At 37.7% G+C, this 19,852-nt stretch overlaps 2 protein-coding genes across 2 annotated transcripts in view; one reads left to right on the top strand and one right to left on the bottom strand.

Moving 5' to 3' along the window:
• The window catches only part of MED12L (mediator complex subunit 12L), a 314,505-nt gene that overhangs the window by 37,239 nt on the left and 257,414 nt on the right, over positions 1-19,852 (bottom strand). Inside the window, exons 25-37 of the mRNA XM_057315807.1 lie at positions 19,718-19,819; positions 18,913-19,026; positions 15,402-15,601; positions 12,414-12,602; positions 11,544-11,618; positions 11,234-11,424; positions 10,289-10,450; positions 8,267-8,378; positions 5,975-6,064; positions 4,799-4,908; positions 4,470-4,605; positions 3,485-3,646; positions 1,069-1,431 (exon numbers count right to left, since the gene is read on the bottom strand). Of these exons, the coding sequence (XP_057171790.1) occupies positions 1,069-1,431; positions 3,485-3,646; positions 4,470-4,605; positions 4,799-4,908; positions 5,975-6,064; positions 8,267-8,378; positions 10,289-10,450; positions 11,234-11,424; positions 11,544-11,618; positions 12,414-12,602; positions 15,402-15,601; positions 18,913-19,026; positions 19,718-19,819 (2,006 nt within the window). The remainder of the gene's footprint in view (positions 1-1,068; positions 1,432-3,484; positions 3,647-4,469; positions 4,606-4,798; positions 4,909-5,974; positions 6,065-8,266; positions 8,379-10,288; positions 10,451-11,233; positions 11,425-11,543; positions 11,619-12,413; positions 12,603-15,401; positions 15,602-18,912; positions 19,027-19,717; positions 19,820-19,852) is intronic.
• Positions 3,929-19,852, top strand: part of P2RY12 (purinergic receptor P2Y12) — a 45,216-nt gene continuing 29,292 nt past the window's right edge. The window contains exon 1 of the mRNA XM_026497287.4: positions 3,929-3,990. The gene's annotated coding sequence lies outside the window, so the exon portion shown is untranslated. The remainder of the gene's footprint in view (positions 3,991-19,852) is intronic.

Below are 19,852 nucleotides of genomic sequence, written 5' to 3' on the forward strand. Positions count from 1 at the left end.
ACAGAAACCTATCCATGTGTACTGATGGGCTAGGAGAGTCCAGATCTTAGGGAGTGGCGGCCTGGACCTTATTGAGCACCTCCTTCAAGACAAAGGAATATTGGTAGGAAGACTATATGGAAAGAGGGCACTGCCATTCAAGTGGCATCCAAAAGTGACAGTGGTCTTTTCTAGAAAAATATTAATCACCAAGCTATCAGCTAGGAAAAGATATGTTTTGGTTCTCATAGGTAAATAATAATAATGAGACATGACATCTGGCCACTAAATTGTGACTATTTCTTCCATTGTACAAGAATACACTTGAATTTTATACAAAACTGTTTCGAATTCTCTCTCAAATATTTTCCAGGTGAATTTAAATGTAAAGATATTTTTACATATTAATTCTATAAATGCTATAAAATTATTTCCAAATTACCATCTCATAGATTTCTGTTGTTTTCAAGAAAATGTTGGTATAGGTAGGGAAGGCTAATAAGGAAAAAAGGAGTGAAACTTTTAAAAATTGTGTTTATCTTTATAAAGTCTGAAAGCATGCGAAAGAAGTAAAATATACAGGAGAATAAGATGCGATGGTAAAATATGAAATCTCAGAAACATCCTACTGGATGTATTAGATGGAATGTTAGCTAGGGAAATGCAAATAGTTTTTCACATTAATTTACTACAGGTGTCAACTGCTCAAAATACGATAAATATTTTAGACATGAGAAAATAAAAATATGTAAGAAGATGAGACTTTAGGGTTCTAAGAAATTCAAGTTTCAAATGTGAGAAATTATGAGGCACTGAAATATTAATTAAAGATTATTCACAAGAGAAAAGAAGCCTAAAATTAAAGCAATCAACAGTAGAGGAGGAAAAATCAGAAGCTATAATCCTGTCGTCTGTGATAAGTAACTGTTCATGTGTCATTCTATTAATTAAGACAGAGCTTTGTTAGGATTACAACTATGACAATAAGGCTTCTAATGCTCTTCCTGTTGCTAGGGACAGACTCTGGGCATGACTGAATCTCCCACTAGGTGTTAATGAGCCAAAGACCTCTGGGCTTCCCATACTCACATCAACTCTTGAGCTTGATTTTGTCTTGCGCTTCCTTCCCTTTGTTTTCTTCTCCTCGTCTGTTGCGGTTTTTCCCTGATCTGACAGCTCAGCTGATTTCCTCTCTGGTTCCTGAGAGACGGGAGATGTGGGCTCTTCCTCTTCCTCCTCGGGAGGCAGGGGCAGTGGCTCGAGGTAGTAACTTCGGGGCTTGGGCATGGGGTGTGTGTGATACAGCAGCAGGTGATGCTGTTCCTCGTACTTGATCACCTTTCGGTCCACTCGGACGGTCCCGAACCAGGCCCAGGACAGAGGAGCTGGGTTCTTCTGACCCTCAAACAAATCCCACGGGGACACCTTCTGCTTTGTAGAGACCTGAAGACCCTGTGGTTGAGATAATGCTCTATGACCTCATGTTGAGATCTTTTCCTGACTCAGAGGCCAAGCTTGGTTAAGACGTGGATGCAGAGAACATTCTGACTGGTGGTGAGGCTTAGAGTGCCCTAGCATACAGCAGACAGGTAAATGCACTGGTTCAGGGTTACACGGCTCGATCACTGGAGAGCTGCAGCTAGAATTCAGACCTTTAGGTTCAATTCTGCGGTTCTTTAGACCATATAATACTCTGTTCAGGCTGCAACACCAGATGGTTCAGTTTATTTTACTATTAATTGGTATTTTTCACTTAGGCTTTTTTTGTTTTCTTTTTAGGAAAAAAAAACTTTTTGAAATGTACTGCAATGTTGATCTTACCTTTTATTAAATTATCATAAATTACAATCTTTTGGAATCTATTTTGGTTTTTTTAAAATTTTATTGTTTTTAAGATAAAACAAAATGTCAGACTCAAGTTATAGTCAACCTCTAATTGGGCTCAAATTAACTTCAATCCAAACATGTACGGACTTGATTCAGTACAGGAATCTTTCACGTACTTAACAAGCCAATTTCTGAATAGTTAAGGAATATTACTACAGAAGTAACTTGTACCAACAGGTACAAATAAAGTCCTTTAATTTAAGCTTATCTCTACTGAGTTTAGAAGAGGAAATGTTACTCTGTTTCTGAAAATAAAGGTTTCTGACTTTTAACATTAGCTGGTGATGTCTCTTGGTACTTTGCCTGGCATACCAACTTGAAAATACTGTTGCTCAGAATGACCCCCAAAATAACTACTCAGGCATTCCATAAGCTATGAATGCTCCCGTTCATATCTACACAACTCTTCCATGGATGGATTTATCCAAAATCAAGGCTCATTTACCCTGTATAAATTGACTGTTTGCTCATACTGTCGAGCTTACACCTCCTTCCTAGGTGCAAAGACCATATAAGCAAATGGTTTCTAGATGTCTCATCCCTAGAGAGCCCAATGACACTGTAAACTCAACCTGCCCATAATGCTAGCTTTTTCTGTCTCCACAATCACACTGGTAAAAGTACTTGGGTTACTCTGAATTAATGCAGCATCGCATTTCTCCTAAGAGCCACGTTCTTTCATATCTTTGCGAAAAACTCTTCCATTGCCCTGTATCACACTCTTCCCTACTTACCAACTAACTCTTAATCCTTCAAAATAATTCAAGTGTCAATTTTTCGGGGGACCCTATTCTGACTACCTACTCCTTACCTGAGGGTGATGGCTCCTTCTCGGGGTCTCCTAACTTTGTACCATGACACAAATCTCACCACACTGTGATTGTCTGTCTACTTCTGCTTAAGGGTAAGAGTTCTGTCTTTCATCTCTGTGGTTGCTCAATGTTCACTGAAAGAATAACCACTCTTCTCGTATTTAAGGGAAACTTGTTTAATATCCTATATAAAATGTTTATTGAAATATTGTTTAACTGATGAGAAAATTAAGTACCTTCACCCTAAAAATATTTTTTACTCAAAATAGTTTACTACATGAAGACTTTATCAATCAAAATTTTCTTATCTAAACATACTGTTTCCAACTCTGAAGTAAAATCAGACCTGGTCTTTGCCTTCTTTTATTTTTACAATACATTTAAAAAAAAAACATTTTATTTATTTATTTGAGAGCATGTGTGCACACGCGAGTGAGTGGGCAGAGGGAGAGAGAGAAGTACACTCCTCACTGAACAGAGAGGCAGGAGCTGGTCTGGATCCCAGGACCCTCAGGACCCCGGGATCATGATCTGAGCTGAAGGCAGACGCTTGACCGACTGAGCCACCCAGGGTGGCCCTTAACAATACATTTTTACTTAGTTTTCCTTCAGCAAGCTTCAGAAATTCACTTAAATCCACGTAAAGTTTTAAATGAATATCTATATAATAATGCCAATGACTATTATATTTAAATGACAAGAACGTGCTTCAGAAAAAAAAATGAAGAAACTGTTAAATTGAGGTGTTTCAGATACCCTATAGGAAGACATGAAAATATATACAAGAAACAAACATTTACTCTTGCCTGTTTTTTATCTATGGAGTCGAATCCAGCAATTTTGTTTCCCTTTGTGTCAATCAAGGAACCCATAGGTTCGCAAGTGATGACATCACATGTCTGTTTTGGCAAAGGTAGCAACTGTCGAACTTTGTCAATACTTTCTGATCTCTTGTCTCCTAGCTCTTTCTAAAAAAAACAAACAAAAAAACAAAAACAGATAGAGAAGTGGGACAGAAATTACAACGAAGGCAAAAGTTGGTGAGAAGGAAGTTTCTCTATGAAACATTTCCTTTTTTATAGCCAGAATGTTCTTTAACCTTGAGCATGGTCTATGATGCAGCTTTCAATTAGAGTAGTGAGTATGTTTCATTTCTTCTATTTAAGTAGAAAATAGAACACATACAATGGGACCCTGGTTACACAACAAACATCACAGTGCTGAAATGACAGAAATCCCATGTAGTATTTGCCAGCAGAAGGCAGAAGCCGCAGCACAGAACATATTCTCAAATCCAGGGTCAGGCCTCAAGGTAATCATTGGTTATTTTATTGATAAGGTTATTTTACTGATAAGGTTTATTGATAAGATACACTGTTGTTGTTTTTTTTTTTGCACCATTTATAGTTTATTTCAAAGACTGTATTATTGGTTGGTCAAATGAACTGGGTTTAGAAATATCAATGTAAATGGTTATTTTTCAATTACAGGGGCCAGTCCAAGAATGGATTTATGGGCATTTTTGTTATATATTTGATAATAGATTTCTAAAGTTCCTTAACAAGTTAAACACTTTGTGAATATAATTTTCAGAAATAACTTCAAGCTATATGCTTATAACTTTTGAGTACTAGTAAGCTGAGGTAAAGCTAATAGCAAAATAACCACATAACACTAGCTGAATGCAATAAACAGCATCTAACTTAACACAGTAAATTAAGATAAAATGCAGTAAATAACTAATGCATAAACTATCTGAGCTCATAATATATAAGCAGGTCACAAACTTACTTTCAGTTTCTTTACTAAATTCATGTATGCACGTTTGTTCTCTTCAGATCCCCCTGGGGATGCATTTGATAGGTCTGAGGCTAACGTTCCATTGATTAAAACACCCAGCATGTCAAGAACTGTTGTGAACAATTCACTAAGAGAGAAAAAATATATAATTATTTTCACTTTAAAGCAAAACCAAGACACTCTTAACTAATAGCGTTTTTATTTAGGGCACAGAACTCTTGATGGTAACTAAGAGACTAAACTGTGACAGTTTGTCGTCAGCCTATCAAAGCTTCTACCATGCACGTGTGCAGCATACTGAACGTGAAGTAAGAACATACTTGTTAGTGTGCATGTCAACAGTTCCAGAAGTAATGATCTGGAGGAGGAGGAGGGCCCAGTCTGTCGTCCATTGGGTGCTCCTCTGCACAGTGTCGAACATTCCACCCACCTGGCACGAAAAAAATGCAACAAAACATTATTACAAAGAAAATACCAACCCCATCACTTTATGTAGCCAATTTTGATTAAAAAAAAAACAACAACACAACAACAATAACAAGACTTTAGTTTATAGGTTATCATATCTTCTCTCTTACCTACCTACCTATTTGTCACTATTTCTTGGTTCCTTCAGCACAGGAATTTGGTCATTCCAAAAAAAAAAGGAGAGAGGGTGGGAGGAGAAAGGGAAGCTGAGCGTGGGCACAACATCAGTATGAATTAAATAATAGGGGAATTAACTTTCTTTTGTTCCTAATCTTTCACAATACCCAGTTTTGCAATATAACTTTCGTCCAATCTGAATAGGTCAAAACCAGGTAAGTTGATTATCTACAACTTTGTGTTATTCAATTACTATTGAATCTAAGCCTGTTGTCAAACTGACACTTGGAAACATCCAGTAACACTGAAGACTGAGGAGTAGGAGGCCTGGCCCCCAGGTCTACTCATTCATGTGCGGGAATTAAGTTACGAACAACTGCCAAATATCAGGCAAGCCCTGTCCAGAGTAGCCTTCATTGAGGCTTATCGAATAGGAAAAGAAAATTTCAAAGACATGTGCAATGTGTGAGAAATTTTAAATGTCTGTATAGCCTCCCTGTTGAATTTGTTTTTATGACCAATCTGATGGAAAATCTGACAAAACTTCATCTTACGGCACATTTTTATATGGGTCTTTAAATGAGTATAATAAAAGCTAATTCATCTCAAAGCAGTAGCCTTTTCAGACCTACTCTTAGCACAAACTGAGAAGAAGGAGAGATTCCCTGGGGCAGGAGGTGCAGAAAGCAAACCAATGCCCAAAATACCTATGCCCTCTAGAAGTCAGACCAGACAGGAAGGTCAGCAGCAAGGAGGACAGACACGTGAGAGACAGGGAAGTTGTTAGAGCAAACAGTGGAAGTCCTCACACATTGTAATGAAGAGCATGACCATAGAAGAAGTGGGAAACTGGAGTTATTTTCACATTTAGATAAGCATAATGGAGGGAAAACACTAGAAATGCCCCTTACCAAATTTAGGCGAAGTTGCAGTGCTTCATGCATCATCTGCCGGGCTTTTATGTCATCTTGGTATCGTTCTTCTCTCCAGTTACTTAAAATCTAAATCAGCAAATAGATGGAAGAACCCAAAACTTATTTTCCCTATTAAAATGGATCTTTTTCCTTAAAGTTATATTGAACTTCTTACTGACAGTCAAAAATAACTTCTTACTTTAACGAATTAATAAACAAAGCAAAATAAATTTTAGCTTTCCTCCCCTTTTTCCATGCAGACGGAAATCTGGCTACTTTTTATTTATTGACTTTATAGGTTGAAGAATTCTTATCTATTTACCATCCTGTTAGTAAGTCTTAGAAAATGCTTTAAAGGAAGATGAAGTTAAAGATAAGCAAACCAACAAAAAAGATTTTTTAAATATATTATTTCACTGGTCTTATAGAGTAAATATTGGAATAGACAGAACTACATTTTTATATCTAGGGACCTTCTATGAACCCTAGCAAATGTATTATTTTGATGTTTTATTGAAGGGATGGGACTTGCTACCTTACACTCTTGCCTTCGTTGATAAAGAATGTGTATACTATTTTGAAAAATATGACAACTTTGACATCAGTGGAGTGGTGGATTGTTCTACAAAGTGAGTGCTTTCACTGATTCAGACTAATGTGAGCAAAGGGAAGGTTTGCTTAGGAAAGGCAAACCACAAGTGGGCAACACCCTAGAATCAGTCAGATGGCAAGGGCAAAGTCCCTCCCACCATTGCCATGCTCTGAAGTATGGTAACTACTAAGAATCATCTTATGAGTTAAAATGAGTCATAAGGGGAAGTAACGCTGCCTAACAGATGAGCTGTAAGTTTATGGCATGGTGAGAGGAAAGCATTTCTCAAACCTCATCAAGAGAGTCCTCTCCCAAGTCTGACGTGAGGGTACAAGACAGTGAACACAAAGCTGCACCAGAGCTTTCATTCTAGCAACAGGACAAATAAAAATAAGTCAAATGTAACGAGTTGTATGAACCAGGGCAAGGGTTCAAAAATGACCACGGTCCTATTTTTGGAAAGTAATCAGGGAGGGCCTCCATGAAGTGGTGACACGTGAGCACAGATCTGAAGAAGTGGGGGAGGACCCTCTTATTATCTGGGAGGAAAGCCTTCCACGTAAAGGGAAAAAACGATGCAAAGGTGCTGCAATGAGAATCTGCTTGCCAAGTTCAAAGGATAGCAGGGCACCTGAGTGGCTCAGTCAGTTCAACATCTGACTCTTGATTTCGGCTCAGGCCATGATCTCAGGGTTGTGGGATGGAGCGCCGCGTTTGGCTCCACGCTCAGTGAGGAGTCTGCTTCTTTCCCTCTCTCCGTCCCTCTGCCCTTCCCCCCAATCACGCTAGCTTGCTCTCTAAAATATATAAATAATAATAAAAAAAAAAGGATAGCAATGGAGTCAGTGTGAAGAGTGGAGTGAGCAAGGCATCACTGGTAGGAAACAAGGCAGAAGTGGGAGCCAGTGCCCAATCATGTAGGCCTCTATAAGCTCAGACTTTGCATTTTTATTCTAGGCACAATAAGAAACATTGGAGAATCTTGGGCACCAGAGGGCCCAAGGAAACGGAGGGCCACAGGAGGGTTCCATTTGGCTCTGTAGCAGGATAAAACATCCCACATGACCCATCTACCTTCTTGGCTCAATTCCACACTTTCCAATTTCTGGTTTCATCACCTGGCTTCCCTGAAGTACACAGAATGCAAATGCCCCAAAGAGTGACCAGGAGAACTGTGGTTGGTGGAAAGCCAGAATTCAAATTCTTTGTAAACGAATCAATGCCTTCTGACTTTGAAATCAGTACTTTACACTCAACTGGCACTGGTTTGGTTCTGGCAGGAAAATAAAACTGAGTTTCTGAACCAAGACAGCTCAAGCTGAGATCTTTCAGATAGGTGGGGGCCGGGCTGGCAAAGCTGGAGAGAGGGTCCGCTGCCTCAGCACCACGCCTGCAACACACATTACTCCAGGACCTCTCCCATGACGCAGGGTCAGGAGACGAGCAGATATGTCAAAGTGGTATGCAGTGTAAAAAACATTACTTTTATAGGACACTGCATAATTACTGTTACAAAATTGTGAATCTAATGGTGCCTACAACACCAGGTAGGGGAATACAGAATAGATTGTGTCTCCTTGCAGCTAATCAAAATATGTTGTCATCTTATGAGTTTAATCTCAGTATTTGAAAGGAGAGCAAATTAATGCCATTAGAAAAATACTTGCCTGGCTTAATATTCTCGTATTATACTTTACCTGATTAACTTGATTCTGAAGAGATGTCAGGAGGCCTTCCCGTTGTTCATCTTGTCCCTTAAGGCAGGTAAGGACCAGTGAGAGGAAAGGTTGTTGACTCAAAAGAGACATACTACAAAGGAAGTAGTAACAGCAGATCTCGTTAGAAAGGATGGATTACTTCCTGTGCAACATAGATCTCCTGCCCTTCGGTTATTGGCTCTTATTTATTTTACTACTAGAAAGGGGAAGGGAGTAGTAAATAGCCAAAGCCTACTTGAAAAGTTAAATCATAGCTCTACTAATAAGATTAAAAGCCACTGCGATGCTTCTAAATAATTTCATATGCTCTCCTGCCCTTGAAGGCATTCCCAAACTAGCATAAATTCATACTGCAGGAGCATGCTGGGGGCGTGCAGTGAGAAGAGAATTTCTGCTTTGTAACAGTAAGCTGAACTGAAAGAGGCACATCAGCAGGAATATCACTTTATACACAGAATAAGATGAAAAATTTAAAAATTTGTCACTCAAAACTCTTAAGAGTCAAGGAAACAGGCCTACGTGATTGTTGCGCTTATGTTATTTTTTTAGCACGCTTAAGACCACGTGGGGTGGGAATTGAGAGAAGTAAGATCAGCACCTAGGCCTGAGGATCCAAAAGCAGTGAGCTCGTTAGTGACCCACCATACCCCGTAGCCTCGTCTTAAGGGGTGTGAAGGCATCTGAGTAAAAAAATCTATTTTAAATTGTCCTTTTATTAATATTTCTTCAATTATCGGAGAACCAACAAATCCTATTGACAAACTAAGTGCTATGTTGGAAAAAAAAAAACTTTTTCAAAGGAGATCGAGACCCAAATATTTCAATGTGCTTCATCCTTACCAGCAGAGCTGAGACTGACTGACTTGGGAAGAGTCATCCTTCAACTCTGCCATACCACCTGTGTCCCCCTGTAGGGACAATGTACATACAATGTACAAACAACCATCCATCAGCAAATGAACTTCCAGAATTAAAACGGAGTCATATGGTTGGTTGGCTGACCCTCGCAAAGGTGACCCAAACAACCAGGTAACAAACAAAACACATGTAAAACTAGGTCTCCACCAAAATGCACGTTAGTTAAAGAGCACGGTCTCAGACGCCAGATGACCTGGGTTCAAACTCCAGCGTTAAGACTCCTTAGCTGTATGTCCTTGAGGAATTAACTTTTCCGTGCCTCCCTTTCTTCATCTTAAGAAGGGTATGATGAGAGCACCCACCACATAGGATTGCTGTGATGATTTAAAAGTTCATGTATGTGTGTGATGAGTTTTATACAATGGCATTTCTATGAAAGCTCAACGAATGGTAGCTACTAAAATATTATTGACTAGGGGATAAGAACTATACATGTTCGGAGGTTTTGGTTTTGTTTTTTTTTTTTTAATGGAAGAAATCGTCATTATTTCCCTTCACTCCTGAGGTGCTAAATTCATAGCTTCACATTAGAGTGCAGCTCTGTTCTTTCTCAGTAACAGCTTGCAAATTTAATTATTTGAAATCTTTTCTAGGGCCTAAAATAAATGAATTAAAGATTAAACATAGTGGCTTACAAATTTTAGTATTTAGTTTAGAACAAGAGCCCTAAATGTTAAAAATATTACTATCTTAGGGCCCAACAGGACAGAATGATAAATAATTCTATGTCTTTTAAACATAAACAATTAAAAGAATGAGAAGTAATTAAATGTAGAATATAGGGACTAAATGGATATCCAGATCTAATTCAACAGGTCTGAAGTGAGGCTAGCTAAGAAGTCGGTGTTTTTAATGGCTTAGCAGTGATTTGGGTACACAGGCAGAACAGAGAACTGGTGTACTAAATATAATAACCTTGAACTTTTTAGGATCAGAGCTTTACCTAACAGAGTATTTTCATTTCCACTTAAAAATGTTAATTTCGGTGCACTCTGGGTACAATGACAATGTATGTCTGCAAGATGCTACTCATTCTCAATCATTCCTTAAGCCCTTATACAGAGACACACCTTGCAGCCGTACCTTTTCTGTTTTTGTCTGTCTCTTTCCTTTTTTGAAGAGGAGCCCAAGTGCTGTCCCTTCTCCAGCTCCTCTCCGGCAGCTTTTAGTACCCTTCCTTGCACAGAGGTCGGCAGCCTGGCAATTAGGGGGGCCACCAGCCACACACCCCTGCGTTCAGAGGAACTAAAATCAGAAACAGGTGTTATACCCAAGGAGGTGTCCTTTTCCTCTGCTCTCACAGTTATAATGGAAACTCCAGGGCAAAACTTTCATGCATAAGAAGCACCAACTATCCTAAAATTTCCCTCTTATCTCTGTACTACTTTTCCTCTTGCCAAATACCAGATAGTTGAACATACTTTTCCACTCGCTAGGGAAAGCAATAAAATGTGGGGTTCTGGGAGAATACTGTCACTAAACTTTTTAAATCTATGCAAGTGTTCTTCTATGATTCTAGCTCTCTGATTAGCAACAGCCCTTTTATACAACAAGCAACACACTTTACTGTCGTGGCTAAGAAAAGAAATGTTCTGAGGATGTGTAAGCATATTAATAACCAAGGTTTAAGGTTTTAAAATTCACTAGTTATACTTTACACCCAAATGATGAAATGTAAATCAACCCGCCTATCATGGTTATCATTCGTGCAACACTACCAATTAATAAAGATGGCAGAAAAAATGTTTCCTATATAATGAATTCTACGGAACACAGTAGTCTAAAGGAGGCAATAAAGAAATTAATCCCTTCTGCATGGAATAGGTAGTTCCAAAGAGTCTGGATGAGGTAAATACTGAGACATCATTCATCATCATGCCCTTTATTATACTATTAAATAATAATAACTGACATAAATAATTTCACATTTCTGCAGCTTTATGAAAAGTAACTGCATCAAGCAAATAAAAATATACCATTACATGTGAAAAAGGAATCACAGCCCAATCAAACTGCAGAAAAAAATACCTTAGAAATGTCTTTATTCCATTCTGCCTCGTGCTACTTGTATCAGTATTTCCAATCCCGTTTGGGTTGAAGAGGCCCATTCCAGAATTAGAAGAATTATTGTTCAAGTCAGCAGACTGTTGGAACACCTCTATTGTTGCCTTTGCAATATTATCCAGTAAGTTGTTCATTTCAGCCACTGAACCAGAGCCCTGGAGTTACACATAAGAAAACTAGCATGCATATGTTTTACTTCATCCTCCAACATCAACGTGTTCTCGCTGTTCTTAAAATTCTGTGTACATAATACATGCTTCCAATATATACTCACAGGGTCCTTCAAACACTGTTTGATCATTAACTGAAGTTCTAGCCAGGACTGCCTTAGTGTCCACTGCTCAAGATTCTGGGAAAAAATGGAAAGAATGAACACATCATGGATACTGAATGTGTCTTAAAATATAATAATTCCTTGCAATATTCCCTCTCTCAAGAAAGAATAGAATAATCATACAGATTTTGTATGATTACAGGAATCTGTAGGGATCAAAGGGTTTCCAGGTCCATTACATATACTCACTGTAGACACGAAGAAAAAAAAACAAGAAAAAACATTAAAATAACGCATATCTGGGGTACCTGGGTTGGCTCAGTTGGTTAAGCGTCTACCTTGGGCTCAGGTCATGATCCTGGAGTCCCAGGATCAGGCTCTGCATTGGGCTCCCTGCTCAGCGGGAAGCCTGCTTCTCCCTCTCTGTCTGCCCCTCCCCCTGCCCGTGTGCTCTCGCTTGCTCGCTCACTAATAAATAAAATCTTTAAAATAAAATAATGCACATCACTCAGCCAGGCACCGGAAATAAGATAGGGATTTCTTCTCCCAAAATCTAGTCATCTAAGCAATCCCATTCCAAAATAATTTCAATACTTTTTGAATAATGTAAGACTATCCCTTCAGAAAGCTTATGTCTCATCTAAATACAGTAGATTTAAATATCAATGTTTATACTATGATTGTATAGCATTTGTAATATCAATATTTACCTAGCAATGAAGTGCGGCAATTGCACGGAAAAGAAAATTGGGAGAATAAAAATCAGAAGTGAAGTGAAGAATTGGTTAGTGCTGAGCAAAAAAAGAAAAAAAAGGGAAAAAAAAAGGTGTTACATGACAGAAACACAATCTTTAGACTCCAGTCACTCACCTGAAGAATACGCTTAATGTGCTGTCTTTGCAAGTTGTCACCCTCTGTGCATTCTTTAATACCATGAGGATAACAGATAAGCTGCAGTAATTTCTGTGCTTGCATATTTGAAAGCACAGGGTCCAATATAAGCTCTTTGTCTGTGCATAATCTTTCAGGTTCTTTCAAGCAATGTTCTCCAACCCACTCCTTAAAAAAAAAAAAAAAATCAGCTGTTAGATTGACAGGGAGAGACTTTCTATATGTGAATGTAATGTGCACTAAATCAGGGTGTACAATAGAATATAAAACAGAAATCTTCCAATTTAAAAACAGTTATTATGAAAAAAGTGGGCGGGAAAATTTTTGAAAACAAAATTCCTGGTATTTTGACTTCCAAAAAATACAAACTGGGACATTGGTTTAAAAAAAAGTTTGAAAAACAGATTAAAAAAAAAAAGGAACGAAAAGAAAGCTAAAGAAACTAAAGAAAACAGTGGTGTATAATGGTAATGATTCTGTATTATCACGTCTTCATTTTATGTGACACATACTATATTCCACTGAATAGAAAGAGCAGAGAAAAACATTTAGAAAACTGTCTTCGTTTTTTATATTATAAATGCTACTATTATAAATATTTGTGCACATCTACTTTCTATACAATTATTTTCTTAGAATAATTTCATAAAAGCACAACTGTTGGGTCAAGGAGTATACCAAAATTTAAAACTATTGATACATAGAGCCAATTGCCATCCAGAGAGTTTCTACCAATCTAAACCCCTATCACCTTTTCTATATCATTGCAAACTCTTATACTATAGAAGAAATCATTAACATAGCCCAATTTGAACCCAGATCTGTTTCAGATGTGGCCTGTTTCTTAACTACACCAGGAGCCCAAGGCTGAGTATCTGTTAAAGTCACCTGGGGAACTTGCTAAGATTCCAATGCCCAGGCCCCATTCAATAAATATCTGATGGTGGGACCCAGACATCAGTAATATTTTTCAGGGATTAAAACTGTTTGACTCTTGGTGCTTCTGGCCGGGAACCAATACACCAACTGCCTCTCATTATCTATACGACCATTTCACAAACTTTTACCATAGTTACAATATGCCCTAAAAAAACATGGCCCTGCTAACATAATGTCTCCATCAAAATGGAAAGTAGTATATATGGTATGCCATGTTTTCTTTTTTTAAAAGAGTAATTAAAAGAAAAAAAAGATAAATCAAAAAGTAATAGAACTGATCACCAAGGGCAGGAAAAAACACAGGATGGAGGAGACAAGGGACAGAGAACACATCTCAGTACCCCTTTTTGTGCAGTTGACTTGTAGAAGCATGCTAGTCTAAAGCAGAGCTGAGGTGGGGAGCAAGAAAAAGGGAATCTAAACTGAATCCAAACAGAAACAAATGAAATCAATTCTATTTCAAATGAATAACATCCATACTGAAGGAGAAAGTTCAAAAAAATTTTAAACACAATACTACAAGCCTTTAGGGAAATAAGAATTATAAACTAATCTTCCAACTCCTTTTCGTTTTTTCCTAGTGGTATAGGTGTAGCAATTCTGAAAACTATTTCAGGTGTAGTACAGAATTAAGTAAATGAGCAAATGGTTGATGTTACTGGGAGCCAGGATTCTTGCTATGGAAAACAGTATTAATATGGACCAGGGGAATACAAAGAAGAACTAAGTGGAGTTAATAGAAGTGGATGTATCAGTAGGAGCTCATGAATATACACAGACATTTATGTATATGGATGTATTTTTTCTTACCGCTATCTGCTGAAAGGGCTTAGAGTCAAAGAACACCCACTGACCACAGTAATGAGCACCACAATACCCATATCTTGGTTTCTATATACCGTCCTCTACTAACTAGAACCAGAGTTCCTTGGAGGAATGAGTGATTCATTCCAGGTTTGGAACAGGGAAAGTACAAGGTGGGCCAAGAACTAAGAAAATACTTGGGGGGAAAAAAAGGATGGAGATATGTCAAAATAACTTAAGAGCCAGGAAGAAAAGGTTCCCACTGGACAACTCTGGGACAATTTGAACATGAAAATAACGAAGGATAGTATGTTATAATCCATATGGATAACAAATAAATAAGAATAAGAGAAAAATTAATAAGGGTAGGGTCTCCTTAGAGGACAATGCAAATTGTTAACTGTAGAGGAGTGGGGGGGGGGGGGGACACCGTTTTGCAACCTCATATAAAGACTAGTTTGGACAAGAATCAAAATGAATGCTATATGTATGGGTGGTGGAGTTTGATAAAGGACAGGACGTCTGTCTGCACTGTCTCAAAATGTCTCCCCAGAGACAAGGGGAAAGAATGGTAACTATACAGCAGCGAAATCTTGAAACCATACAATGGAGACACTTTGATCAAAATGATCATTGCCAGGGAGGTACAGATGGACACCATGTGCCTTCAGGTGTGACCACCCTAGAAGAACACAACATTACTTCCGCAGCGTCTTGGCCAAGAATGCATAATTGGAAGCTAATCTACGGGAAATTTCCGACAAAACCAACATTATTGGGACAACTGACAAAACTGAATGTGGCCTGCAGGGGAGAAAAAATTACTGTACCAAGGCTAAATTTCTTGATTTTTGATAACTGCATTTGTTTATGTTAATAAGTAAACACTAAGGTATTAAAAAGTAAAGATTCATAATGTATGCCATCTACTCTCAAAAGCTTCAGCAACAAATTAAAAATACATGCATCCACATTCACACACAAATAGAACCATACAGCAATGCGGCAAAACGTAAAAACTGGTGAATCTGCATAATGGGCATACACACTGGAGTTCTTTATTATTTATTATTGCAACTTTTCAACAAACTTGAATTTATTTCCAAATAAAATTAGCAGGAAGAAAAGGACCCCCAATGTGCAAATTTCCTACAACAGTGAGCATTTCTCTCAGAAGAACAATTATACACTCAAAGTTAAAGGAAAATTAAATCTGAAAAATACCTGTTGACAGATAGTCCTCAGTACATATCTAGCATATTCTCTTAAGTTGGCAGTTTCTATGGAAATGCTTTTCCCACAGGATTTTGAATTTTGTGAGGCAGTCCAGATATCATCGGCATTCCCATCACGTCGTAAACCCCTCATGGTGAAGTCATCATTCTTTAAAGAGCTGACATTGTTATTGCCAATTTTGGCATCTCCTAAATAATAGAACCACAAAAGCAAAATCACGGAAGTTCAAAATATTGCCAAATCCTTGAGAAGTAAATGAAGCAAGCCTTCAGGGATTTAAAATATGTGAATGGCATCATTATGGCATAGCCCGTTGTTCAGCAAGAGAGAGAATGGATCAAGAGAATAATTGCAAGAACCCAGAGAAGTTTCACTGGACATGGAAAAAAAAAGCATATTCAAGACTTATTCCTTATTTTGTTTACAGAATTAAGTATGTGTTCACTGAACTTGGAAAGGCCATTATGAATCATACTTAATAATCAGAGAACATTGATTTCACCAATAGTTCAAGGACAAATGTATTCAATATTCAAATTCATTTCACTTATAGACAAGGAAAAAATGGGTTACTCACCCTTCTAGATGTCCCTTTTCCATTTCTTCTCTTACAATGACTTATTTTCTATCCATAGGTCAAGAGAAAAGTTTTGCCTTAGCCCACCTTACTATCAACTTCTTGACAAGAGAGATTTATTTCCCTGGGAATGGAAAAGGGCAATGCATACTAAGGAAGCCCTAAAACATAGGGCATTCATTGAATAACCCAAGTCTCTCACTTTCCTCTCTGTAAACATCCAAATTAGAAAACCTCACCAGATCAACCTCTAATACACTGAGTCAAATGAAACTAAAGAAAGGGTTTCCCTCATAATCAAGTTATTGGCAGCAGAATGTCTGAATAGCTGGAAATAAGAAATCCTCTCCAGCTGTGAAAGACCAATCACTATCATCTTTTAAAAGTGAGAGAATATAATTTGATTATAAAGACTGCCAAATGACAACAGAGCCTCTAAACTTTTGCCTGTTTACCCACAGGATTATAAGCCTTGAACAAGAAAATTTCTTGGAATCAACAAATGAATTTAGATGAGGCCCCTCACTGCCCACTATGGGTAAAAAAACAAAACAAACAAACAAACAAAAACAAAAACCAAGCCCAGGTCAGTGCAAAAACCCTTTTAAAACCCACAGGTCAACCAAGAAAATGTTTTGACTCTGCTGGAAAATTTGAAAAATCAGAATGGCTTAGTGAATATTTATTTACAAAATTGTAAGAGGAGGGCAGGAATAAACAATACTTTTCAAGTCACCAGTATCTTATTATATATTATCATACATTCCTCACTAAAATACACAATAGAAAAAAGTACCAATTTCACTTCACCCACAAGAGTTTATTTAGTTCAACAGAGCTCTTTGGGAGCTGAAAGATATGTACCAAAATTTAGCATACTTTCTCCCCACCTCTGGGGACATAAATGACTATTTCTATGACCTTAAAACTACTACATAAATTAAAAACCAATTTCTATAGAACAGTTTTATCTCCCAAATTCAAAATAGATCCTGGTGGACAAGACTTGAGAGAACATTGGTAAGGACAGGGTAAGGCAGAGAAACTAAAACTTCTGTAAAAAAAAAAAACAAAAAAAACAAAAAAAAAAACAATATCAGAGAAACAAACACCTCTGCCTAGGAAATCCTCATTCAGAGTCTCATTTAGTTTAGATGTTAGGATGACAGAGAAGGTACAGGAGGCTGTGCCAGAACCTTCTGTAACTGTAGAAATAACAGAACAAATAGAAACGAGTGTTCAGTGACTGCCTAGTCCAAGGCTCTGCTCAAATCCAAATGACCTGATCCTGACTTCTCAGACTTGAAGTGTCCTCTATCTACAAAGAACTGAGGAGAATTAAAAAGGTCAAGGAAAGCCAACCAAAGATAAATATACTGGTTATTACGCACGGATATTAAAATACAAGTATGTGACTCTTTAAAGAGGCTGGCAAATTTTAGTTGGAACTGGACCAGTCCTCCAAATGAAGGGGTAAGTGCCTAGATGGCGCTCATCGTGCTTTCTGCCATTCAGTGTCTATCCCCTTCTGTAATCACATGTCTAACATTAGTTTGTTGAAAAGCTACTTTCCAAAACCTACTTTCTAGTTTCTCTGATGGGCATTAGATATATCAGAGAAAAAAAAAAAAAAAAAAAAAGACCCTGACTTCATGGTCCCTACATTTCTTTATTAAGTAGATTGACCAGCCATTTTCTTCTCAAACACCATCAGAGAAGAGAAATTTTACTTACTGAAATGAGCATTCAATGTTGGTTGTATAATAATACAAGCTCCTAAGCTCAGAAGAGAGGTTATGACCCTCTACATGGCTCTACCTTTCCGTTTTACTGCAAAATTCATAGGCATTTCCAAGGGCATCCCTTTGATATATCTATAAAATGAATGTATACATGTTTTCTCCAAACTTTAAACTACTGCAAAAATTAGAAACCATGTATATGTATATGTGTGTGTATATATATTCTTTTCTTAAGATGAACTTTTAATAATTTTTTTAATGAAAATCCTGTTATCCTTCTTCGTCACCAAATAACATTCAAACAGGAGTATAATGTTCTTTAAGACTCCTCTAAAATATTTCCTATCTACTCAGTAGTTTCTATTCTAATCAAAGAGAGCTCCTTCAGAACATAAGGCAGAACTTTAATGTAAGGCCAAAAGAGGGTTCCCACAGTTGGAATTAGGCAGTGTGGACTCAAGAATTCCTATTCATTCAAATACTGAACAATTTATAGAATAAAAATGTCTTAAAGCATTACGCTATCAATGAACAGAAAATGCAGTACTACTACTCCAGGAGTATATATGCCAATAGGAGTATAAAGGAAATCTTGGACCTTATGGATTAAATTTTTAAAAATTCTGGTATCTAATATTATCAATAATATCGACATCATTACAATTATTATCTGATTCATGAAAAACCTAAGGCAGAAGTTTACATACTAGTTCAGGGTCACAACAGAAGTAGAATGGCTAAGATTAAAACCCAGATTTTCTGGTGTCCTGCTCCTAATATATAATATGAAATTTAAATATATAATATGAAATTTAAACCTTCAGTCAGATCACCATCCATCCATCACAAAGTGTGACTTATAAGCCAACAAATAAAAACAAAACCACTCTGTGGGTCTGAGAATCTATATTATATCAAAATGAAATATCCTGTAGTTAAAATGCCATCCAAAAAAAAAAAAAAAAGTATTATACTTAAATTCCCCCAGAATTGTAGGTAAGGAGCAGACATCTCAAGTCCAACTGATCTTGGACTTGGAGAAAGCCAACTAATTTTGCCAAGAGAACAAAACCAAACCAAACCATGTTTCTAGTAATATGAATTAGAGTTGAACCTGAATACAAATTATTTTTCTTCTGTTTCTGGTGATTAACCAAGTTTAGTGCTAGGATAATCTTACCAAGCATCATAATTGCTTTTAAGACAGCAAACACGGCTCCCACTTCAATGCTGTTGTGAGCAGCGGCTAAGAGGTGTCTATCACAAGACGATCTTATTCCAGGGAAAGGTTTGCCTATGAGAACAACAGCAAACCTTTAATGGTCTCATCACCATCATTAACAATCTCTTCTAACCATTTACAATCAGCAGAGCTTTTCACTTTTAGACTGTGGGTCCTTAACTGTCATCAGCTAGCTTTAATCGATGCTTCATAGATTCTCTAAGAAACACTGTCAGTATTCCTTTCTTAATCTTTTCTTTCTAATTATTAAAACAATGTCTGTGCTCCTTAGAGAGATGTCTCAAAAAATATAAGAACTTTCATCTACTTATGCTGATTGTCACACATACACCCTTGTATGGAAATGATCTGTAGAAACACACTTCAATAACACCCCTTATTCCTTTTACCTCAGTAAAAGAATGACTCATCATTGCCCTAAGCTGCTATGATGTGGTTCATAACTGACATACATAGTGTGTGTGAGAGGATCAAGCTGCCCACCAGCATGGCTTGGCCTAAGAGCAAAAGTATTTTTATTGTTTATTACCTCCTGATTTGAGTTTCTCAATACATCCTGATATTGCATAAATAAAAGGTGCTGACAGCCCTCTCGATGGCATTACTGCACTCCTTCCTCACCTGCACAGCAAGCTCACCAGTATCAGGAAGGAAATGACAGAATGGACAGCCTGCTTGGTCACTTTAGCATCTACACCTCCAAATGAAAATGCCATTTGGGCTTTTGCAGCTGTCAGCTCACCGGTTGCTTGAGGTAATACGCAGGCCTGGGGAGCCCGGAAAAGATGCAGCAGGAGTCGGCATGTCATCCTCGCGCCCGGCTCGGCATCCGCATCTCCACACGCTGGGAAAGATTGTGAAAGCACGTTTTCTGATT

The sequence above is a fragment of the Ursus arctos genome, unplaced genomic scaffold (assembly GCF_023065955.2).
Source record: "Ursus arctos isolate Adak ecotype North America unplaced genomic scaffold, UrsArc2.0 scaffold_20, whole genome shotgun sequence".
NCBI lineage: Eukaryota > Metazoa > Chordata > Mammalia > Carnivora > Ursidae > Ursus > Ursus arctos.